General features: G+C 45.1%; 2 protein-coding genes across 6 annotated transcripts in view; one reads left to right on the top strand and one right to left on the bottom strand.

Moving 5' to 3' along the window:
• Window positions 1–25,674, bottom strand: part of CCM2L (CCM2 like scaffold protein) — an 881,881-nt gene that overhangs the window by 600,313 nt on the left and 255,894 nt on the right. The window lies entirely within an intron of this gene.
• NOL4L (nucleolar protein 4 like) overlaps window positions 1–25,674 on the top strand; it is a 135,041-nt gene that overhangs the window by 43,720 nt on the left and 65,647 nt on the right. For 3 of the 5 annotated variants that reach the window (XM_083507401.1, XM_083507403.1, XM_083507405.1), the window contains 3 exons: window positions 1,967–2,122; window positions 14,564–14,684; window positions 19,406–19,515. In XM_083507401.1, coding sequence (XP_083363527.1) covers window positions 1,967–2,122; window positions 14,564–14,684; window positions 19,406–19,515 — 387 coding nt within the window. The remainder of the gene's footprint in view (window positions 1–1,966; window positions 2,123–14,563; window positions 14,685–19,405; window positions 19,516–25,674) is intronic. The other 2 variants (XM_083507404.1, XM_083507406.1) reach the window with 1 other exon arrangement.

Here is a 25,674-nt window from a genome sequence, read left to right on the forward strand (position 1 = left end):
ATTTCCAAACTTTAGACAAAGTATGCTTGCCTCATTCCTTCAAGATCTCGTTTTCCACCAGATTTCGTGGCGCATGAGCTGTGGGTGTGGCACAAATAACTAGCTAGGGAACAAGGTAGGCCTCCTTTCCCTTGCCAGGAAGAGCCAGCGCCCTTTATGTCAGACAGATAAGATGCTCAGTGGCATTCGCCTCTTCTGTCCTGCTGCCACGTGGCTGGTCTAGAGCATCCTGTACTTGGACTCCAAGCTTAGCTGCACAGCTACTGTTTGGCTGTATGTCAGAGAGAGAAAGAAAATGAATGTGAAATCTGGGAAAGGTCAGAGGCGGGGAGGAGGGTGACTCAGTCCTGTTCCTCCAGGGATCCTGGCCTCAAGGTGAAAAAGGTGCCCTGCTTATTGGTCTAGACGGCATGTGTGTGTGCACATGTGTGTTGATGGACGCACCTGTCTAGCCTGCTGCCTGCCCTAGCTCTCCTTCTGCAAGCTGAAACATCCTTCTATACTAGAGCAATCCTTGGCATGCTCATTCAGCACACTGGACATTTGCAGTACACATGGGGAATGTGTGACACTTAGCGCTCTAAATGGCCAGGCAACGAGTCAGGTCAGTAGTGTAGTAATGAGAAGGACACCTAGGCACCTTTCTCGAAATTTCAGCTTTCTTTTCTTTTTTGCCATAAAACAAGTTTCTAGCCCTTATGTTTACAAGGAACAACACGTGGAGAATGTTCTGCCCCATCAACCAGCTTTCAAGATTTGTCCAATGAGTGCTAAGACTTCAGAACAAAGTTGTGGGCAGTTGGCTTACATGTATACTTTTTTTGTATTGATTTACGATGCCGTTTATTTCTCTTCTTCCCAGACACTACAGAATTTCTAGCTGAGCAGGGTTCATGCTGGTGGCACATTGTTAAAGGAGGGGGTTGAGAGTTCAGAACACTTAGCAAATAGATTTAGAGTTGATAGGTTAATCACCAAAAGTTTTCATTGATTTCGTGAACTGAATCCAATATGAATTTGTAAGGGCAAAATGTTAATTGTGCAACTATTTTTTTTAAGACAGGGTTGGGGAACCACTGTGGACAATCACATAACATCATAGGAGATCAGGTGGATCCGTCCCTTCTAGGAAGCAGCGGGACTTGCATTTGGCACTGCATTTAAGCAGTGTTGGACGCAAGCTCCCTTTGCAAGGAAACAATTGGGAGTGCACTCTTTAAGCCAGTGGTCCCTTGCAAGAGTCCTTGCATTTGGCGCTATGTAAAATCAGCAACAAGTACAAATCCTGCTGTTTCCGGCGGGAATAGGATCCCTCCAGGAGCTCTTGTTTTAAATGCATCTGTCAAGTTTTGTGAGTATGGTGTGTGTGTGTGCTGGTGGAGAGGCTCTGGTATGCTACTGTATTAAATAATGAAGAAAACCTTAATAAATATGAACCCTATCTTCTAAGCTCGAGTGGTAGATAAATCCTACATAATTTTACGTTTCTTTCAATATATCAGGAAGTCGCTTCTCTTGATAATGTGCAACTTTGTTGAAATTGCTCGATTAAAAGGCAGGTGTTTAACAACTAGCAGTTCTTTCGCTGATTGATAGCCAGCATTGTGTAGCCAGCAGGGGGGCGATGGAGGTGGCCCTGACAAAAAACAACAACCCAGTCTGTTGATGAGATTGCTATAAATAAGAAGAGGAGGATTTCTTCATGGGTTCTCCTGCTTTCACCTCTCCCATTTTGGCTTTGGTCTCTGGTGGCGGCAGCAGCAGCAGCAGCAGCAGCAAATATCACACTCCTTGCCCTGATAGGAACCTCCTCAGACACCCCTTCTCCTTACACGTTCAGACCTTGGCAGGAGTGGGATTCTGTGTTTCTCCCTTTCCCTCCCTCCACTCATATTATCCTGCAGCCCTTTTCTTCACCTCTGTCACCCATTCCTGAGACTAACTTGACTTGCCTGCGCTGTTGTAGGGGGCAGATGGTCTGTCGGAGCCCGAGGGCATCGCTCTCAAGCGCGTCGCTGTGGTGGAAGATTTCTTTGACATCATCTACTCGATGCATGTGGAGAGCTCGGCGGAGCCAGGCAAAGCACCCAAACATGCCGGGCAGAAGAAGACCTACCGGGCGGTGAGATTCCTGTCTTTGTACTACTGACAGAGGCCCCCAATGGGCCAGTGGCCACATCCCACTATGCCCCCCTTTTCACACACACCCAGAGGGGGGCTGACTAGGGAATAGGCTCCTGCATGTGAGAAGGACTGGCTAAGAGGGATCAGAGTGGGCATCAGTAGAAGAAGGGTGGGGGGAGAGGAGATGGCCGTGGCAGATGTGCTTAGAGAAGGGAGGGGCCAGGCATGAGCATCAAGGCACAGGGAAGGCAGTGACCAGCCATGTAGAATGAAAAGGAAATGCTTCTTAAACAAAGGAAGGACTCCGCCACTCAGCGCATGCTCAGCCTATGGAACGTCTTGCCACAGCTTAGCAATACTTAAGATATATATAATGTTTCCTGGGTGCTCAAAGGTGTTTCACGGGCATTGTCTTGGGTCCTTACAACAGCCCTATGAGGTAGATCATCATCAGCAGTAGTATTAAACCAATACGGTGAATGGAATTGGGTAGGGGGCCGAAGCTGGAAAGATGGTAGATTGCCTAAAACCGCTTCATGCATTTATGGTGGTCTTTTGCAGCTCATACACTGCTCTGGCTCTGCTGCAATGGATTTTGTGATAGGTTATTAGCATAAACGGCTTTAAAAAGAATTAGGACAAATGCTAAAGAGGCCTAGTAGCTCTTGGGCTACTGTGATAACCGTACATGCAAACTTCATATTCTGAGACTGGGAAGGTATTTTGAGACAGGCCAAGTATGTTTTTTTGCCTCACATTTGGTGTTGGCTGTAGAATGCCGGTTGCTGGTTTGTTTGTTTTTTAAAAAGCAGGTGTCTAGTCCTCAGTGCTGCAGACCTAGCTTAGAGCTGAATGTGTGATCATGGTATCTTCTCAGAAGCTCAGAAGTTGAGCACACATCTGGAACGCAGAAGGTTCCAGTCTTCTTAAGCCAGAAATTAGAAGGCAGGACGTCAAAAACTCTTAGCCAGCTTTTTGCCCTTCCCCTTCATAAGCAGAAGAAGATGATGGCATCCCCAGAATAAGCAAATGCATATAGATTGGCTTGAGGTTTTAAAAGTTATTTTTATTAAATGCAAAATTAAGCATAAACAGAATCACCACAGGTTAGAAATACTGAAACAGACACAGAAAGCGGGCCAGAGACATCAGTAATATATTCCAAACTTTTGGTATAATGAAAATAATAACAAGTCTATAGAACTAAAAACACCACTAACATGGGAATAGATTGGCTTAATTGACATTTTTATTCAAGATGCAGAATTCAGTTTTCCTTGGCCCAGACTGTTAGTTTTCCTAGGACATACAGTCCTCCGTATTGCTATCTCCTACTGCTTGCAGAATCTCCCAGAGGTTCCAGTAGGATGCTGACTAGCGGGACAGGTGGCCCCGTTGTGCACATTAAAATTATACGCCAAGCAAATTTGGACAACAGATTGGGAGAATCCAGCAGTTGTCATGCCCGTACTGCTGAAATGAATGTTTCATTTAAATTTTGATGTAACATTTTATGCTTGCTTCTCAGCTTTCATTGCTAAATGCTCCTGTGTTGTGGGCTATACATTTATGTTATTCATTGAAGTATTTATCAAATTGAGTGACTATTATTCAATTGAATGAATGCTATTTTTTCAGTTGTTATCCTTAGTAATAACACATCCTTCCCTGTCCCTTCCCATGTAACATGCTCAATCTCTTTCCATATATCCCTATTTCAGTCACATTAGCTAGACTGGAGATGAATTGGCCCCCGGGGTCTTGCTAGTAGGAGAACATTGGGGCAGCTTCTGCCTCTCCATTCTCCTTCTTTACTTGGGGCCTACAATCTCTTGCCTAATTCTTTGCTGCTCTGTTTATTCCTGGGGCACCGAGCAACTGAATGCAGCAAGCGAGGCCTTCCGAGGGCTGCACAGCTTGCAGCTTTTGCACTGTGACATTTGGATTCCTGCTTGCTTGAAAAATTGCAAGGCGGCCGTGGCCCCCCTACCTCTGCCAGCAATTTGGTTGCTGCTGGAGATCCAGGGGGCTAAATGTGCAGCTGAAGACTCAGCTTCTCCCTCTCTCCCTCCCTCTCTCTAACCTCTTCACCAGAGCCCATCCTCCACAGGGCACATGGCTGCCTGACTTCCTGCAATGCAGGCCTGTCCTTCCCTTCCCCAGCTGGGCTCTGTTTGCCTCTGGCATATTTCCCAGGGAGCAAAGAGCTCCTGTTCATATTCCCTGTCCCCTAACAGCGGCGGCAGGTTGGGCAACCTGGAGGCTGCCCCTGCCGTTGCCTCTGCACGCAGCCAGCAAAGCTATTGTCTGTGCCGATTTTCTCTGCCTATCGGCGGATGACCTCTCCATAATGGAAGAGGGCAAGGCCACCAGTACAACTACAATTCAGGAAACTTTCTGCTTGTTTCGACAGTAGACAGCTCTGGCCCTCCCCCAATTCCTTCAATTTGGCTCCAGGGAGTGCTAATCTATGCCTTTCAGAGCCTCAGGGGAGCAGGCTGGATCTGCCTGCTTTTCTCAGGCCAGCAAAGCTGCAGCTCTGCTGCGCTCCACCCCTCTGCTTGAGCTGATCTCATCACATTAGCAGGCCTGTATCCCCTCCTGACCTGGGAGGGCTCTGAGCCATCTTCCCTTTCTGGTGCCCCCATCGGGGATGCCGCACTGGACCAGAATTAATATGGAGATGCCAGATTCAGGGGTGAACCCTGTCTCGGTGGGAGGGACTCTGCTGCCACCTCTGTCGGTGCTTGCCTGCCCCCCCCCCCAGCACTGTGTCTCTGGGTTGAACCACTTCAGAATGCAGGTGAGGGTCCGCGTGATAAAATGAGCCCCCATGCCAAAATGGTAAAATTAAATTCAAAAGTACCCTGAACATAAAAAAGCTAGGGAAGATTTTTAAAAAAGCCCTAGCCTTCTATGCAATAGGCTACATTTGTGCATGTAGGGATTTTCTTGGCAGAGGGAGCATTTGGTGTGAGTTCCTACCTGCAGTCTGAAGTGGCACACCCCAAGACGCAGGTTTACTACCTCTGTGAGAACTAGGCCAGATTCAGCAGAGAGTTCGCCTTTGTCTTCCACTTCCAGAGGGCAGCCAATCAGGTTGATAATTTGGAGCTGGAGGTAATTCTCTGCTTGCTTAGGTAGGCTATCAGAAATAAATTAGCTGACTGTTTGCAAGAAAGGGCCCCATGGGGACTGGCAGAGTGCTGCAGTCTGGTGTCCCTAATATGGGGAAGTGCAAGAAAGGTACTTCTTCAAAAGAAATTAAAGAGGTGGCAGAGAAATCATTGTACTACATAGCTACCTGCCTCAGGAGTGGGCTTTGTGATAAACTACATAAACACAGTGAACTTAACCCCTCATCAGGCAATCCAGCTGCCTCCTCATAGAATGACACTTACTCTGTGCTTAGTTTCTGAAAGGGTCCTGGGACTCAACAGAGTGGCCACTTATGCCCCACCACAGATTTGCATAAATTAGCATATATAGCAGTTTACTAACGTATTTGCTAATTTATATGTAAAGGTGCATTATGTACTGTTTGGGTTCTATCCAAAGTAGTGCTGAGTAATGCATCCCATCGGCACAATGATTTCTGCTTGTGCAATGTTGGGACTTCCCTGCTCTCCTCTCCTCCCCACCCTCAAATTTGTTCTCGGGGTTCAGTCTGTTCCTGAGTTTTCAAAATATTCACAGTGCAGGGGACTCTCTGCCTTCTAAAATCCATGCAAGGAATCTTAAGGCCTGGCAGAAATCTCAAACCAGTGCAGATTTGGCCACATTGGGGGGGGGGGGTTGTACAAATGGAAATCCTTGCACTGACAGAACACCCTAGTTGGATACCAACTTGTGGAATAATAGCTGGTGACTAGAAATACAGGGCATCTCACCGCAGTGGGGAAAACATGATCTGCAATCCTGCTTAGTCGGCTGTCCAGGTATTAACTGATGACCAGCAATTTCAAGCCCCCCCCCCCATTCTTATGGTTGTTTATCTTTAAACTGCCTTGGACTAGACAGCCTTTCAAGTCGCGGACTCATTGAAACAGACTGCCCACTGTAAGGGGGCCATCCTAGGACTCAGAAGACCACCTAGAGTCATGCTCTCCAGTCTGGAAGCCCCTTCCCTTAATCCCAGCAAGCATTCTGCACATGCTCAAAGGCAACAAGCAGTTCTGCACCTGTTCTAGGACTCAGCCCTGGAACTGAAAATTGTTTTGGGCCCAAGCCATTTTTAGATCTGTCTGTCCCCATACCTGAGCAGGTATTTCAGGACAGCGGCATTCTCGCCACAAACAGCTCTTAGTCCACGCTAAGGAACTAACTTCCTAAATGAGATCACAACACGAAAGTGGCAGAGTTTTTTTAGTACTGCTCCAGAACCACCAGGGGTAACTTCCCACCTGCTTTCCCGATATGGCCATGTTGTGGACAGGTAGCAGCAGAGGAAGAGTTATTAATATGGCAGCTAGAGGAGCTAGCAGTTATCAGGTGCTTGCTTGCCAGTTCACTGAGTTTACCAAGACTGAGTTGGGACACATTAAAGAAAGACCATTGCTGTCATTCCCTGCTTCAGGTGGTTGAGATTCCTGTGGAAACCCTGTGGGATTTCATCAGGCCAGGCGCATGAGGTGCGTGAAGTGGTGGACTTGAACCTGAGGGTTCTGGCTTCAGATCGCACCCCCCCTCCAGACATGAGGCTCAGTGTGAATGAATTTGGACTGCACTTTTTCTCAGCCAAACCTACATCACAGGGTTGTCGGGAGGCTAAGAATAGGGTGTATCCTTATCTACTAACCCAGGCTGCTTGGAAGAAGGGGGTATATAAACATGTTGAAGTAATTAACAGCAGATTCAGTAGTTTGAGCTTCATGCCAAGGGTGTAAGGGTCAATTCATACACCAACTCTACTTGCTCTCTTTTCCTGGCTGACTCACAGCAAGAAAAGTGTGCTAATGAGCTGGAAACTGGAGAGTTTTAGCCAAAGCAACTATTGTGGTCTGTTGTCATCATTATTTTTTGTATTTTTTCTGATAATGGAAGCTGCTACAGGCTACCGCCCAAGTAAGCCAAATCCCAGCTGCTACCACATTGCTCTCAAGAACAGGTTTCTCCTGCAAGGGGGGAAAGGAGAAGATGCAAGGGGCAGAAAGCAGCCTGTGAATTTGCTCAGATCTCCACATTTGGGATCAGAAGAGTTCGGGATTGTTTTTTTCCTTCTCCTCCAGATCAGGATGGCTTCCCCAACGGCTCATGAAACTCACTGCTGCTTTTTGCCACACTTTGAACTAAAAAATGGAAGGAGCAAGACGAGGCACAGCTGGGATGCAGTTGTCAGCTCATTTTCCGATTAGCCAAGCAGCCTCCTCTGTATTGCATCCCTTCTTTGGGCAGCTCCTGAAAGGGGAATTGCTGAGAAATGACTCGTGGGGTCCTTGAGAGAAGAAGGGGAGGCAGGGTGGCCACTCAGCCAAAAGGGGCTCCAGGAGGCCATGGCAAGTGCTTAGGGAACAACCCTCTTGGCATCTCCAAAGCAGTGTGGGACCAGGTCGCCCCCCCCCTTGCTCTTTGCCCTGCTGCTTCTTAGCCTGCCAGCAAAAATTGGGTTGTGCTGCCACTTAGTGGAGATAGGTATCTTTATTATTTTTTTTAAAGAAAAAACCAGGGTGCCTTGTTTCTTTTTAAAAAAATCACTCTTTAAAAATCACTGGGGTTTTTTTTGTTCTTCTCTCTCTTCTAGAAAGGTTCAGGTCTCTTTTCCTTCTCTGTTTTGATTTTTAAGAGTGAGCTCATGTGATATGTGTCCTAAAGTTCTTCTCATTTTTTTTAAAAAAACCCATACAGTGGTACCTCGGGTTACATACGCTTCAGGTTACATACGCTTCAGGTTACAGACTCCGCTAACCCAGAAATAGTACCTTGGGTTAAGAACTTTGCTTCAGGATGAGAACAGAAATCATGCTCCGGTGGCGCGGCAGCAGCAGGAGGCCCCATTAGCTAAAGTGGTGCTTCAGATTAAGAACAGTTTCAGGTTAAGAACAGACCTCCGGAACGAATTAAGTACTTAACCCGAGGTACTGCTGTACACATATATGTTTTTCTCAGCGCACAAACTGAAAAGGGTTAATTGGAACAGGAAACAGAGGGTGTTTTCTCCAGTGTTGCTAAGAATGTTTAGTCTCTAATATGACTTTCTCCCTACTCCTCCTCTCCATCCCACCTTTTCTTTTTAACTTAGCGATATGGTTAATGCCACAGCTATTTATTTATTTGAATAACATCCCTTCCTATAATGTAGCTATTTAATCTGAAAGATCTGGCAGAGGTCCTTCATATTTTTTGGGATCCTGGGAAGAGACACAAACTTAATGATACACATTATCATGTGCTCTTGCCCATTTTTGCCACAGAGAAACAGGCCATTATTTGAGCGCTCCTGCCGGAGGCATGGTTCTCCTACTATGAAAAATGAGGCCCGTTGTGTGAGTTTTTGTAAGGCTGCAGTTCAGATCATATAAATCTGCTTTACAGTGAGCCAAAGAGTGAGACCAATGGTGTGTTTAGGCCAGTGTTCTCTCCTTTGCCTGACAGCAGCTCTTCAGGTTTTCCTTTATACCTGAGAACCTTTTAGCTGAAGGTGCCAGAACGTGTAGCCCCTTCCTAAAGTAAAATCTGTCTTTCTTCCCTGTTACCTGGCTTGAAAATATGAAGCATACTTGAATATGATTTTTGAAGCTGCCTTAACATGTGAAGCATACTTATTTATTTACATTGTTTGTATGCTGTACAATTAGCAATGTCTCCTGGGCGGCAAACAGTAAAAGTAAAAAACAAACAAACATAACAACAATCAGCAAGCCGAGTAAATATATTTAGAACCAGGGTGTCAGAGTACGACAATGTTCGGGCCAACTTTACGTTTTACATCATTATTTGTGTTGATATTTTAAAATTGCAAACCACCTTGGGTGCCTTGTCAGAAAGGTATATAAGTGCAATAAATAAATTATGTCAACATGCCTAATGCATGATGTTGTTGTGCAGAAACAGGGAATACTGGCATAGGGCAGGATTCGCTTAACCAGCCCTGTCAGTGGAAATGGGAGCTCAGCGACTTGCGCAACAGGGCTCCTTTTCCATGTTCCCCTTGAGATTGGCTTGGGGGGCGGCAGTCATGAGAACCCACAGAACAGTTTACAGGGGGAAGAGAGGAGGTGCCGTTCCGCCTGGCAGGCTGCCATGCTTGCGCAGATGAAACGACTGGAAGAGCGTGATGTTGAATTCCACTCCTGGACTTAAGCCTCTTTTAAGCAACAATGGATGGAAATGGATTGGCAGTAAGTTTAGGACTGGCACACCACAGATGTGGAATTGATTACCCTCAAAGGTGGAAGTGGCCTCTGTCTGAGGTGGCTTTTAAGACAAATTGGTGGAGTGGCAAGGGTGGTAAATGACCGTTAGTTGTGAGGGCTAAATGTCCATGTTCAGAGGCAGTGTATACCTGACTATCAGATGCTGAGGGCAGGCAAGAAGGGGGTGACTATTTCTGTTTTGCTCTGCCCTTACGTTTCATGGGGCATCTGGTGGGCTATTCCATTCCTGGAACTAGTCCTGGACTAAACGTCTCCTCGGCCTGATCTCTTATGCTTTTGTTTGTGAAATCAGACAAAGAGACACTTCTTCCAAGGCTTTGTTCTTGACATTGCTGATCTCTTTTCCAGAACGTGATCTCAGACAGTTCATGCGGTTCTGTGTTTTCAAATGTGCTAAAACCTTGGTTTGCTGCTGAGACACGAAATGCCCCACGCTTCTGTCATGGGACTCGCTGGCATTCGCAGCAGCACAATGAGGCCACTTTGGCAGGGAATCAGGAGGGGGAAACTGAAAAGGCTTTTCTAACCCCACAGTGAGTGTGCCTGGGAAGGGCCAGAGCTCAGTCTTGTCGAGCACATGCCTTGAGCGTCCAGGGTCTCAAGTTCAGACTCCGTAGGTTGAAAAGAGCTCAGGTAGTGGGATTGGGAAATGCCACCTTGTTTGAACTGCTCCTGGTGAGTCAGAGGAGACAATACTGGGCTCCACAGAGGCAGTATAAGGCAGCTTCCTCCATGCCCCCGGTTCAGTTCAGTCATGACTTTGCTTAATGGCCCTGGGTGCAAGTTGCTGCCCCTTTGGTCACTCTTCTCTACCTGTAAAAAGGGGATAGATGGAAGCATCAGGAATCTTATATGATTCCTGTGAGCATTGGAAGAGTTGTGAATTACTTGTTGTTGTTGTTGTTGTTGTTGTTGTTTAGTCGTTTAGTCGTGTCCGACTCTTCGTGACCCCATGGACCAGAGCACGCCAGGCACTTCTGTCCTCCACTGCCTCCCGCAGTTTGATCAAACTCATGCTAGTAGCTTCAAGAACACCATCCAACCATCTCATTCTCTGTCGTCCCCTTCTCCTTGTGCCCTCCATCTTTCCCAACATCAGGGTCTTTTCCAGGGAGTCTTCTCTTCTCATGAGGTGGCCAAAGTATTGGAGCCTCAGCTTCACGATCTGTCCTTCCAGTGAGCGCTCAGGGCTGATTTCCTTCAGAATGGAGAGGTTTGATCTTCTTGCAGTCCATGGGACTCTCAACAGTCTCCTCCAGCACCATAATTCAAAAGCATCAATTCTTCGGCGATCAGCCTTCTTTATGGTCCAGCTCTCACTTCCATACATCACTACTGGGAAAACCATGGCTTTTACTATACGGACCTTTGTTGGCAAGGTGATGTCTCTGCTTTTTAAGATGTTGTCTAGGTTTGCCATCGCCTTTCTCCCAAGGAGCAGGCGTCTTTTAATTTCGTGACTGCTGTCACCATCTGCACTGATCATGGAGCCCAAGAAAGTAAAATCTCTCACTGCCTCCATTTCTTCCCCATCTGTTTGCCAGGAGGTGATGGGCCCAGTGGCCATGATCTTCGTTTTTTTGATGTTGAGCTTCAGACCATATTTTGCGCTCTCCTCTTTCACCCTCATTAAAAGGTTCTTTAATTCCTCTTCACTTTCTGCCATCAAGGTTGTGTCATCTGCATATCTGAGGTTGTTGATATTTCTTCCGGCAATCTTAATTCCGGCTTGGGATTCATCCAGCCCAGCCTTTCGCATGATGAATTCTGCATATAAGTTAAATAAGCAGGGAGACAATATACAGCCTTGCCGTACTCCTTTCCCAATTTGGAACCAATCAGTTGTTCCATATCCAGTTCTAACTGTAGCTTCTTGTCCCACATAGAGATTTCGCAGGAGACAGAATTACTTACTGATGATAAATATATTCTATAACAATAGCAACAGAAGCAGAAGATGTCTGTTTTCAGGGCTTTGTGCTGGCACTGGAGGTTAGACTAAGCCTGGCACTCTTGCCACAACCATAGTTAATCAGTTTTGGAAATATTACAATGGACCAAATGCAGAAAGAACAGGAATGACACAGAACAGCCTCTGGCCAATCGAGCAGCTTCCGCGAGGCTACTCTGGGCAGTCAAGACTTTGAGCATGCTCATGCTCAAAACCTGCTCTCCAGTCTTTCATGAAAAGCTATGGCAAGAGTATCACAAAGTACTTGGGTGCAGGTCCTGGGAATGACTATGGTGCTTCCATTTTCAAAATCAGCATGTTCGAACTGTTGATGCTGATGTGATGCTTGTTCTTTTATAGTTCTTCAGACATTTAACTGCAGAAAACCTAGCATAGATTTGGGCCCTGGAAATGTCAGCCTTATCTATCTATCATCTATCTACGGTATCTATCTATTATCTATCTCTTTCTATCTATCTATCTATCTATCTATCTATCTATCTATCTATCTATCTATCATCTATCTCTATCATCTATCTATCTAAGTTTATTTACATCTTGATTTTTTAAAAAGCCCTCTAATTGGTTTACAAAAATACAAAATAAAGCGTTAACATTCTTCAGATGCCATCACAGAAATAATGGAAGCCAGCTAGATTTTTCAGAATTTCATATTCTAAATATCACGTTGGCAGAGGGGCAGTTGAAAATATGTCAATTTTATTTTGAGCATGGACTTTTTTGCTTCTTTCTCACAAAATTAGGATTTCCTTATTGAGGTTTGTTTGTGGTGGCTTTGTTTTTTGTTTTTTGTTTTTTTGGAGTAGAGTGCAAACAACCCCGCCTGTTGTTAATATTTGTTAAAGTGTTATCAGTTCCCTGCAGAAAGCATGCTGTCATTGTTAGCCATAACCTTGGTAGGGAGAATAATGGATTGTTCCTGGAAGGGTGAGTAGGTTGAAATGATGAGAGAAATAAATACCGTATTTTTTGCTCTATAAGACTCACTTTTTCCCTCCTAAAAAGTAAGGGGAAATGTGTGTGCGTCTTATGGAGCGAATGCAGGCTGCGCGGCTATCCCAGAAGCCAGAACAGCAAGAGGGATCGCTGCTTTCACTGCGCAGCGATCCCTCTTGCTGTTCTGGCTTCTGAGATTCAGAATATATTTTTTTCTTGTTTTCCTCCTCCAAAAACTAGGTGCGTCTTGTGGTCTGGTGCGTCTTATAGAGCGAAAAATACGGTAAATTTGAACTGGTTCCCCTGTTCTGAGACTTTCTAAGCAGTTGCAGATATTGGGCCTGAAGAAGTGCTGGGTATTTGGGAAGTGGCAACTGGAGACCTGTACCCTGAAGGGGATCTTACAAAAGTATTGTTTGCAAAAGTGGCTAAAGAACAGAGAGCCACTGGGTCTCTGTACAACCTCTTGCTGTCACAGCTGCTATTACTTCCATACTTACCATTTACAGGCAGTGTTGTACCTGGTGTTGCTTGAGAATTCTAAGAACCTCCCAAAATAAGGACAGGTTTGAAACCAGTTGGTTAAAGTAAGCGCCGTTTTGCATCTTGATTCAAAATGATAGCCAACTGTAACCAAACATAGATGAAAACCTGGTCCTTGATCTCAGGAATCATCATGCGAAATTTGATCATGATAGCTTAAGAGGTGGTCAAATGTGCAGTGAACAACTTTCCAAAATATAAGCACAGATTATATTCTATTTTGCATTTCTACTGAAACTGTACTCAAGGCAGCTAATGACAGAATTACAAATAGAACAGTATATTATTCAAAAAGTAACAATGAAAATGTAAACAGAGTTTGTCTAAAAGCATGCTGGAAATTTGTGGGCAGTGACCCCGCCCCATCCTGCCAGAGGCTGTTCCAAAGTCTGGGGGCTGCAGCTGAGAAGGTCCTCCCACCACACCCCAGAGGGGAAGTAGCCATGGAAGAGGGCCTTTGGAGTGGAATGGGGTTCTCAGGCAGGATCATACTGGGGGAGGCGGTTCTGCAGATACCTTGATCTAAGGCCATTCGGCGCTTTAAAGGCTGGAGCCAGCATCTTGCATTTATATCACACCAGCAGTGTGCATGGTGCTGTACAGCTGGGCACTGAAGCGAAGGAGCTTTCTGTTTTCTCCGTCAGTGAAGGCCAGGCTCTGGAATATGGCTGGGTTTTGCTGGAGGGACCAGAGAAACCCACAGTTGCGGTGGGGGACACCCGTAGCAGCAGTGGGGCTGCCCATGGCAAAGGAGGCAGCGGTGTGTGCGTTCCTGTGACAGTGCCGTGGCTTGCTCACGGAGGCAGGGACATGGCAGGGACAAGTGATGTCCTCTCCAGGTCCAGATCTACTGCCTAAGGCGACTGTCTCACCTCATCTCATGGGCCTGGGAGGGACCAGGAATGAAATAATATTAGTTCTGGAAGGACACTCAGCGTCATCAAGCCTATCTCCTGCACCTACCTAAAATGTCTTTGTTAGGTAAAGCTGGGAATGTTCATTTTCCTCCCCAGTGACAGAGCTCCCTGGGAACAGCCTTAGGAAATAGATCAGTGAGTGCTTCTTCTCTTTAGCCTGGAGAAGAGAGGATTGAGGGGGTGACATGATAGCTGTCTTCAAATATTTGAAGGGCTGTCATGCAGAGGAAGGAGCAGACTTGTTCTCCATTGCTCTAGGGGGGCAGGAGTAGAACTAACAGAAAGCAGGGAAGCAGAATTTGGTAAACTGTAAGGGGAACTGTCTAACCAGGGATGGGGAACCCTTTCCAGCTCAAGGGCCACTTTCCCTTCCAGGTAACCTTCTGGAGGCCACCTCCCAGAGGTGGATGGGGCCAGATGCAAAAAAAAATAAATAATAATAATAAAGGGGGGGGGGGACAAGTATAATTTTTACCTTTGTACAGTTGGCTAGTTTCTACGTGTTTTACTCCTCCCTGTAAGTCGCTCTGAGACATATAGTGAAAAGCAGAATATACATTTCTTAAATAAATAACAAATAAATTGACATTTTCTGTACATTGAACCTGCACTAAAACAGCAAAGCAAAATATGCTCATGTGGGGCTGACTTACTCATCCAGGATATGGACCGATGTCATCTTCTTGTTTCTCCTCCAGATTGCTGAAACTTACGCCTTCCTTCCAAGAGAAGCTGTGACCAGGTTCCTGATGAGCTGCACTGAGTGCCAGAAAAGGATGCATTTCAATTCCAATGGGGTGGAGCCCAAAGGTAGGACTGGTAAGGTTCCCTCCTTGAAACCCTGTAGAGCTGCTGCCAGGCAGTATTGCTGGAAGCCACCCAGAGTGGGTGGGGCAAACCAGCCAGCTGGGTGCCGTATAAAGAAAAAAATAATCATTATTATTATTGACAGTACTGGGTTAGATAAACCACTGGTTCATCAATAGTCTGACTTGATCCAAAGCAGCTACAGGCTGCATACCAGTGATTTCCAAACTTCTTAGTCGATGGACCATTTCAAAATCGCTGATGGTCTTGGTGGATCACTTCATGATTTGTTTGCCTCTTGAATAATAATAGTAATAATAAATTTTATTTATATCCCGCCCTCCCCAGCCGAAGCCGGGCTCAGGGCGGCTAACAACAATAAAACAGTATAAAAGTATAACATAAACAACACTCTAAAATCATTCATTGAAGCAGTAGTAATGCACTATTCTAGATTATGTTATTTTTAATTGTATTCTTATTGCTTCTTTTCTTTCTTACATTGTGTTTAATTGTATTATGATTTGCGTTCCATAGAATTCAAATTGTCCTACAATAAAATACAACATAAGAAAGAAAAGAAGCAATAAAAATACAATTAAAAAATCAGTGTGAGTATTTAGTGGAGGGATGCCACGGATCACCTAAATGAAGCTTGCAGACCACTGGTAGTGCATGGGCCACAGTTTGGGAATCCCTGCCCTATGCATTGGGGTATCCCATCTGTTGGTTTCGCTTTTCCAATCCTTTAGTGTGGAATACATCTCCTAAGACCTTTTCTGCTTGCTTCTGTGTTTGTAATCACCCAGAGACTTTAGCCATAGCAGCTTAAATGGGCAACACTGGCCAAGGAAGACTAAGTGGCCTTCTGTTCGCTGCCCATTGGCTTCATGAAGGTGGCTGAATATTTTTTACAGAGCAATCCTTAACATGGGAAGCTGGTATAGCTTACACCATCGTAAGTGACCCAGTGGCGTAGCGTGGCTTGTCAGCACCCGGGGCAAGGCAAGTAATTTGCGCCCCCCTAACCCGTGGATTTGTGCCCCCTAACCCGTGGATTTGCGCCCCCTAACCCTAACCCCCAGATGTTGCGCCCAGTGCGGCCGGCCCCCCCTGCACCCCCCACGCTACGCCATTGAAGTGACCCCTATTCTACATTCTGTTGAGGAACCAATGGGAGGGGCTACTGTCATCTAATATGGAAGGGGTGGGGCTTGAGTTTTGAGGATCAGGCACTTGGCCACATGACTGGAGCAGGTGACTCTCCTTGCCTTCTCCCCAAAATACCCCTATCTCAAAGACTTACACAGGTGTAAGTTTCTCTGGCTGAGCCCCTGCTTGAACCAGGGTGTGGGACTGAGCTTTGGCTCAGATAGGAAAGCCCAAAATCCACCAGATCCAAACTTGCTCATCCCCGGTGGGTCTTGGGTTTAGATTGCACTGTGAGCCTCATTCTCTTCTTTGCTTAGCAATGATCTTTCAGTCCTGTACCCAGGGTGCTGCCATGTGTCTGCTGCAATTCCGCAGGAGGGCAGGGAAAACATCCTGTAGGGTATTAAGCACAGAATTCAGCTAGCAGAGAACTTCGGCTCTCAGGGTAGGGGGAAAGGAGCAGGCTCTGAGCCATGGTGCCTGTGAACAGATGCTTGGAATTGTGTGGGCTGAAACCTCAGAAGCCAGGGCCATTGGGGGGGGAGGGGCACAGGTACCTTGCAGAACTCCCAGTGGCTAGCTAAACCAGAATGGGAAATATGAAAATAATAAAAGCTGCAGAATAAAAGCGTGCAGAAAACTCTGTTTGCATAATTTGTACACAAGTTGCAATATCCTGTTTGGGTGTCCTAGGCACAGAACTTAAAACTTTTTTAGCACATACAAAGGCCTACCCATAAAAAATGTGTAGCATGAGGGTCGATCAGAGCTACTTTTGTGGAGGCAGCTATTGGAAATATTGGTGATCCCTGCTCCCTAGCCAGGCACAATTAAAATTATAATCTAGAGGCAAGTTTGAACATTTGATTCTCCCTCCCATAAAACCCATAATAATCAGAAGGTCAGTTGAAAACACACCTAACTGCATTATTTATTTTCATTTTCAAGAGTTAGAAAGCTCAGGTTCAACGTTAGCATGGGTTCACACAGTCATCTTGGGCATGTTACAACTTCTCAACCTCAGTTTCCTACCTGTGAAATGGGAGTAGTTATTTTTGTTTGTTTGTTATATTTTAAACTCATCCTTGGTTCCATAGGATCGCAGGATGGTTTTCAGCACCACATAAAATGTGTCATAGGTAAAGGTAAAGGGACCCTTGACTACTAGGTCCAGTCGTGGCCGACTCTGGGGTTGCGGCGCTCATCTTGCTTTATTGCCCTAGGGAGCCAGCATACAGCTTCCAGGTCATGTGGCTAGCATGACTAAGCCACTTCTGGTGAACCAGAGCAGCACACGGAAACGCTTCTTTACCTATTTATCTACTTGCGGTACCTATTTATCTACTTGCACTTTGACGTGCTTTCAAACTGCTAGGTTGGCAGGAGCAGGGACCGAGCAACGGGAGCTCACCCTGTTGCGGGGATTCGAACCGCCGACCTTCTGATTGGCAAGTCCTAGGCTCTGTGGTTTAACCCACAGCGCCACCCACGTCCCTTCAAATGTCTCATAAGTACACGTAAACCAATAAGTAAAATGATAAAACCAATCAGCCGCTGCTCCTTAACTATGCATATGCTCCCCAAAGTGCCTGCCTCAAGTTGTGTGTCTTCAGCTGTTGGCAAATGTAATCGATAAAGGGGACAGCCGTTTTGCCACAGGGAGAGAGTTCCATATTGGGGTCCTCCGTGGATCACCATGTAATGAAGCATAGTAATTGCTGGAACAATGGAAAGGGCCTTCTGCGCAGATCATAAGGCTCAGACTGTCAGATACAGAGGAGATACTATTCCAAGTTTTTGGGACCTAGGGTGTTTATGAATGCCAGAGTCAATTTATTTAATTGGGTCCAGTAGCAATTAAATAGCCAGCATACTGATGATACCATGCCTCAGATCCCTAGGTGAAATGCTTCCAGCAGCATCTTCAGGAGGGAATCCTGTGGCACTCTGTGCCTTAAAACCCAAGGGGCTTAGCAAAAGTTGCCTACTGCTAACAGACCTGAATCCTCATAATACCATGCCTCTGACTCCTAGCCTACAGAGCTGATCCAGAAGGATCCTGTGGACATTGATCTCTAAAGCCACCAGGAGAGCCATAAAAACTACATGGCACAGGGGTCCTGCAAAACAAAAGCAAATAAAGCTTGTAAAGGCTTTTGGAAACTGAAAGTGCTATAGAAAGTGTTCATGGCTAATAATATTGAAGTCTTAGATATCAGGATTTTCTGAGGCCCTGGTCAGTCGCCAATTTTCCTTAAGAGCCATTGTGAAAGCAAAAGTGGCCTTGACGACAAGCTCTCTTAGTTTTTCCTCTGCATCTTTTTTCATTCCCAATTTGACCCAGGTATTAACTCCTATTTGAAGGGCTGACTCAGATGTTAAGATTTTGAAGGCTGCAAATTCTGAAGAAGAATATTTGTGCTGAATGCTCACCTGCCAACAGCAATCTGGCATTTGCCAGGTTCATGAAAACAATTTGCAGTTGATTTTGAAACATGTCCCTTGTTAATCTGCTAAATAACAATGGCCTTCTGCCTTGTGATATATTTTTTCCAGTGTGCTCCTTGGCTCTGAGCAAGCATTGCGTCCTTGCTCTGCTTCCTCCCCGCTTTGCACTGAGAATTTGGTTGCAGAGGTTACGGCCAGATGGGGGCTACATGGATTGTATTCTGCACAGTATGAATGAAGGTCCTTGTCAATAGCGCCTGTTCCACAATATCCAGAAGGGTAACCATGTTAGCCTGTTGCAGCAAAAACAACGAAGCGCCTAGGTGCCAGAAGACTCTTTTGTTGTCCCTTCACAATAGGTGCCCTTAAAAATAATCTACACAAGCCAAACTTTTTTCTTTTTTCTTTAATCCTTCATATGCAAGCCTTTTGCCACTTTGCCAGGAGGGGCAGGGAAAACAAATGGCCCTTTTGTTCCAAAGCTTCATTCTCTCTGTGCAGGGAGAGGGTGGTGATGGAGGCAGCCTTGTCACCTATGAAGGAGAGATGGATTAGATTATACTTGATCAACTTTCACAAAGGACATGGGCCAACTCTAGTTACATGAATCTATTGAAAAAAAACCGCATGGAATTGCAGGTAGACGCAAAACTTAACCCTCTCCGTTGGGAATAGGTAACCTTTGGCCCTCCAGGTGTTGCTGAACTACAACTCCCATCAGACCCAGCAAGCATGGCCTGAAGAGCATCAGGCATAAAGTACAAGGGAGGAGGATCAGACTCCTGTTGTCTATAATAAGCCTGGCCAGTCCAGAAGCTTCATACTCCCTACCAGTCAGAGATGCTGGTATTGCACAGCTGAGCCCACTTCTGCGCCTAAAGTCCACTCTTGATTCCTGAGCATATACTCTCTACAGTTACTCATTAGGCTTGGAAGCATTCAGCTCCCCTTGTGCACCTTTCATTGCAACAAATAGACCTAATCAACCCACTTCCATTCCTTTTATATAGGAGCAGGAAATGTGTGCACTCACTGGGTCTTGTTTGGGCCTTAGTTTGGGGAAAATGTGGACAGATGTTGTTTGGGCTCCTAACTTCCAAATGACTCCCCTCTTCCTTTCTATTTATTTACAGAAAATGAACCTCCTTCCTCTCTGGTCTCTGGCATCATTGACTACAACATGCCTCTCACCTCCACCTACCTGAAGCAGATGAAGTTGCGTGTCATGAATTCCCAGGAGCAGGTGAGCTTCTTTCTTCATAATTTATCAAATCAGTCTTAATCTAGCAGGCGTACAGTGCAAAGCGTACAGTGGCTTTTAAATGCTGCCTTTGTCAGGACCAAACTCTGTTTCACAAAGCAGTGCATCATCTTTTTGAATGACACAAAACTCTCTTTCAGGCTGGATATAGTGAATAAATAAAACCAGGGAGGAGGCTAGTGAGGGGTCTCTGGGTGAAGGCATTTTGTTTTAAGCCTAGCCTTAAATTGGTAAATGGAGGACACTCTTGCCAGCTAAACAGGTTAGAACTGTGCTTTGTGCAAAAGATCTTGGGCTCCACCAAGAAGAGAAGCAAACGAAGGTGGTTGTTTTTTCCTTTGGCAACATGAAAGTGAGCAGGAATCTGAATCTCTCTCTAGTGGAATTCATGCATGTAAGGCTGAGCACAGAAATAAGGAAAGACGTACGGTGGTCCAACAAAGCTGGAAAATAATTTTAGAAAATGTTTTAGGTTAGCAGACTGAAGCTGAATTAGTTGGCAGTTGGAGGGCTGAATGTTGTTCTTCTGCGGACCAATACTGCAACCCACTTGCCTGGAAGAAAGCCCTATTGAGCACAATAGCCTCTGAGTTGTCATTTATAGGATCGTACTATTAGTCCCATCTCTCTGTGGAGTAGAAAGTCTGGATAACATATGTGTCTTGACTGTTTTGTCTATTTTCTCAGCTCTGCTGTAGCTGCTAAGTCTGTGTTTAAACCTAGTCTAAAGCTAAGTATGAAAGTGCTAAAGATAAAGTGCTAAAGTGAAGGGTGCAGCTTTGGCTGAGGAACAGAACAAATTTTAGCTATGCTACCTGAGAAGAAGAAAGGGGAGGAAAGGTTTTAAACTGAAGTGTAATTTCGCCAAGTTTGAAGCAGGCCGGGGCCAAAACTGCCAAGTTACGAGTGGTTCTCTGATTTGGAGCAGAGGACCAATGGAGGGGAAGAGCTCCAAACCCTTTCTTTTACTTTGTCTACCCAGCTGTTCTTCTCCCCATAGTGAGAAAATAGTTGTGTTCATTGCAAGGGAACTGCAGAATCTTGCAGTGCCTTAAAGACTAACAAATTTATGATTTGGGTGTGTTGGATTGTATGTGTGTGTGTATTTGAAGGGGATGAGAAAGGGGTTGTTTTCTTTAACTAGAATTTGTTGTATCTGAAAACATGCTGTAGAGCGGGAGAGGACTTGCATGTCCCAGTTTTTTAATTTGATGGATCTGACCACAATGACTGAAATAATAATAATAATATAATAATAATTTATTATTTATACCCCGCCCATCTGGCTGAGTTTCCCCAGCCACTCTGGGCGGCTCCCAATCAGTGTTAAAAACAGTACAGCGTTACATATTAAAAACTTCCCTGAACAGGGCTGCCTTAAGATGTCTTCTGAATGTCAGGTGATTATTTATCTCTTTGACATCTGATGGGAGGGCGTTCCACAGGGCGGGCGCCACTACCGAGAAGGCCCTCTGTCTGGTTCCCTGTAGCATCACTTCTCGCAATGAGGGAACCGCCAGAAGGCCCTCGGCGCTGGATCTCAGTGTCTGGGCTGAACGATGGAGGTGGAGATGCTCCTTCAGGTATACAGGACCGAGGCCGTTTAGGGCTTTAAAGGTCAGCACCAATACTTTGAATCGTGCTCGGAAACATACTGGGAGCCAATGCAGATCTCTCAGAACCGGTGTTATGTGGTCCCGGCGGCCACTCCCAGTCACCAGTCTAGCTGCCGCATTCTGGATTAATTGCAGTTTCCAGGTCACCTTCAAAGGTAGCCCCACGTAGAGCGCGTTGCAGTAGTCCAAGCGGGAGATAACCAGAGCATGCACCACTCTGGCTAGACAGTTCGCAAGAAAGCAAACAGGACATGGGCAAGTTTTTGTTTTTTTGCCTGATCAGGACTGGCAAGGATGTTAAGTGTAGGTTTTTGAAGGAATCTGGTTCTTCACTTTCCATGAGGCTTCATATTTGCTTTTAGGAAGAGAGAGGACATTCACCTTATTTTTGAAACACAGAGCAAGCCAAGCCAGGCAAAGAAAGGATCATTTTGTTTAGGATGAAGAGAGCAGGAAGTGTCAGGGGGGTAATCTGTTAAAATGGACTAATCCCTCACAATCGCTTTGACCTGAGATTCAACCAAATGTTTGTAGTGTTGTCGTTTCTCGTAATCTGCAGTTGGTAACCTGTCCAAGTGGCAACCTTCCCCTCTTCAAATGACTGTTGCGCTCAAGACAGAGTGGGACAAAAAATGGGGAGGGTACCATGACCTTCCTACTCTGATTGTGGGCTTCCCAGAGATAGCTGACTGCCACTGTTGAAAAAAAGAATACAGTACTAGAGGGACCTGAAGAGTCATATATTCCCACAACTGCACAAGCATAAACAAAGAATAATATTTATTAGGCTCATGTTCAGTGTCCGACTGAAATATTGCACCTGTGGTGTTGAAGGTATTGTCCTGCCAAGCCACTCTCTTGCGATATGCACCTTGGTTTCTTTGCCTGAGACATTTAATCTTAATTTCCCTTTACCACAGAAAACCCAACACATAAAAATACCCCATTATACATCTTCAGTCACTGATGGGGTGTGGTGGGAAGTTTGTCACATAGTGTGGTGATGTTTCAGTGGGTGGTCTCTATTGCAACTCCTCTGTTTCTGTTTGCTCCATACCTGAGCACCACCTAGCTGCTTTCTTTGTGGTAGCCCCCAATACCCATTTTCATTTATCACTGCATGCTGAATGCATGCCTACTTTGGAACAACTGAATTGCAACTCATTACCAAACTTAAAACCATGGAGAGACCTGGTCTGAACAAAGACATTGGATTCTTATCTCATTATACATGACTAAGCCATGTTTCACCTTCTCACCCCTTGCCTTTTCCTGCAAGACCTATTGCAGTCGTTAAGAGTCGTCAACAGGCTCATCTCAGCTATCTGCCAATCACCCATTCCCACCACCCTTCTGAGTAATACCCCTCCCCACCTTCTCACTATATAGAAGGATCTGGCAACTTCTGTTTCAGTGTATCTGAAGAAGTGTGCATACACACGAAAGCTCATACCAAGAACTAACTTAGTTGGTCTTTAAGGTGCTACTGGAAGGAATTTTTTTATTTCTACTTTGGAACAGTTCTCTGAAGATCCCCATACACTCAGTTGTGGGCGATTATGCTGGAGACTGTAATTGTGGTGCAAATGTTGGACTTTTCTCTTTTAATTTTTAGTACGGATGTCTTGTGCAAGACCCCATTATCATAATTTGGTATTTTATTGCTGCTGTATTTTTTGGGTGGTGGTGGGGAATGCATGGTTGAAGTTTTAACTCTTACGGTGGCCTGTGGAGCATTCCTAAATGTTTGGGATATTGCCACCACCCCCGATCCTGCAAAGAGTAGTTTGCTGTAGCTGAATATTACTCTTGTGCAGGACATCTGTGCTAAGAACAAAGCAAAACAAAATCAGGTTGAAATTGAAACCTACCTGTCTTGCAAAGGGCACATGTTTTCATTATGCTTTTGCATACTACCTTGGGGGAAAATTCACATGCACAGGTATCAAAATAGCTTTGTGCATGCCCGAAGTAGCTCTCAACAAAGAGACAGGGACGCATTTCAAGCAAACACTACAAAAACTATTTCATCATAACATAGCGAAACAAAAATACAATAATATACAAAACCCATATTTCAATACCATATACAACAAGATTATTAAACAACATATCCAAGTCCAAAAAAAGGGAATGTGTGGACAGTTGTGGGCACAGCAAAATCAGATCTGAACTACCTGTTTGTGATATAAAGCCCCCAGCCTTGTTTTGGTGTGGAGTCCGGCAACCAAAGTTAAAGGGAGTACTGGAACATTTTTGAAACCTTCCTGGGCAGCAGCCCAAGAGGAGGTCATTTTGTCAGCGTAGAACACGGCGGTAGCTGCCGTTGGAACTCAGATACCACATGTCCCTGTTAGGCTTCGTGCTGGTTGCTATGGATTTGCAAGACCCATTAGAGCTATTTTAAGAGACAGAGTTGCCATGGCAGGACCCAGCCCTTCCTCTCTTGCATATCCCAAACTCTCCCCTGACATCCGTTGGAATTTGAGGTGTGTTAGGAATGGAGCAGGCGGTCACACCTGGTGCAGGCGCCAAATTTAGAGAATATCTTCAAGAGGCATTTTTTTTCAAACCAAAGGCATGAGGGCAGGGTGGTGGGAGTAGCAAGACTGGATATTATAGAAAGCTAGTGAAGTGAGTGGGAGCTGAACATTGCTTTGTGCTGGGGAGGATTTGTGCCCTGTGTTCATCTCTCCTCTTCCCATTCCTGAAAGGCTAAAGGTAGTTGGGTGGCCTGCGGGTCTTCAATCTGCTATTTATGCTAAACATTTCTTGGTCTCATCTGTGTGTTGGGGCTGCAGAGAGCACAGATGAAAACAGTCGTCATTGCTGGGACACAAAACATGAACTCTCATTCCCCCTACATAATATCATGATCTTCCTACAATAAGGGTTTTTTTAATATAAAAAAGTACTGTTTATTTGATTCACATCCTGCCTTTCAGATATGGAAGCCCCCCCTCAAGACACATGAAGACACATTAAAAATTAAACTATTAATTTAAATAACAAAAGTAAACCACAATAAGGCCATTTAGCGACAGCTAAATTCCAGAACAATGAATCAGCATCCAGTTTTCCACCCAGAGGCTTGAGGAAAATAAGCATGTTATGTCTTAGTTGACTGCTTGGTAGTGCGGTCCTATATATGCTTACTCAGAAGTAAGCCCCAAGTAAATGAGTAGAGGATTGCAGCCTAAATCTGCAAGAATGTGCAAATGAGACCTCAAGTTGTGCGAATGGACAACATTGGGAGTGGCACTCCTTGCGGTGATGGCTCCAAACCATCGAGGGCTTTGTATGTCAGAACCAAAACCTTAAATTGTGCTCAGTAGCAAGTAGGCAGCCAATGCAAGTGTCTGAGAATAAATGTTATGTAATTTCAGGTCCATCAGGTCCACCAAGACACTGACTGCTGTGTTATGCACTAGCTGCAATCTCTGAACCATCTTCAAGAGTGTAGATGGTACTCTAGTACATCTAGTATCATCATCAGCAGTATCATTTCAGAAGAGGGACTTCCTCTTTTCTCGCATAGGAGAACGTAACTCTTCTGCAATAGAAACTGTCATCCAGATCACTGCATTAAAATGGTTATTAAAAAGTTAACATTTGTCGCCCAGTTAATGGGGGACACTTCTTAGTCTATCAGAATATTTTAATCAGTATAGCTAACTAGCTGACTAGGCGTTGCAGTTTTTATCAGTCTTTCGTAGGAGTCTGGGTGGGCTTACCTAGGTAGCAAATTCCACAAGGGGGGGGGGGGGCATTGGGAAGGCCTTGCTTCTCTTAGCCACTTTTTAAACCTCAGTTAGTAGTCCAAGGTATCTGAAGCAGAGCCTTTTTCTTTAAGCAGGGCCACTTTTGAAGACAAAAATGTAGGAGGACGTTTGCATGTGAAAAGGCATTCCCTAAAATATGGGATATGTTTTCCCCTCCTAACTGGTCTCATGCAAGGTTTACATTTCTAAAGTTCATTACTTAGGACAGCTGGTTGACAATGTGAAGCCTAACATATTCCGCTATGTATCTATTAACTTTTTTCCAGAGGCACAAGGACATCAAGTGACTAGCACAGACTCATTTTGTGAGTCAATCGCTCTCTTGGGGACCCAAGATCTCTTGTAATGACCACCAGGGCCTCCCTTAATCATGTTTGCAAAAGGAAGTTACTATATAATTGTTTGTATTTTTGTTTTTTTCTCCACTGCCCTTTGCTCTTGATTAACTTTTGCAGAACCTTTGCACTGCAGAAATTGGAAAAATCGGGCTGAACAAATGTTATTATCAAACATATTATATCTAGATCTGCATCTGGATAGGCACAGAGATATACACATACTGTACACAATTAGTGGAACTGAGAGTAGGAGCTTTGTAGCAGTTTGCCTGGAGGTGCAAGATACGGTGTCAGCACCTGTGATGGCGTGTCGTGACTCTTTGCATTGAGTAGAAGTATTATGTGTAACTGCAAGGTTCTTGTTCTAGGTTGATCACTGGAGACCTTCTGCTTGCTTGCATTGAC

Source organism: Podarcis liolepis (genome assembly GCF_965112155.1).
Source record: "Podarcis liolepis genome assembly, chromosome: 6".
Taxonomy (NCBI): Eukaryota; Metazoa; Chordata; class Lepidosauria; order Squamata; family Lacertidae; genus Podarcis; species Podarcis liolepis.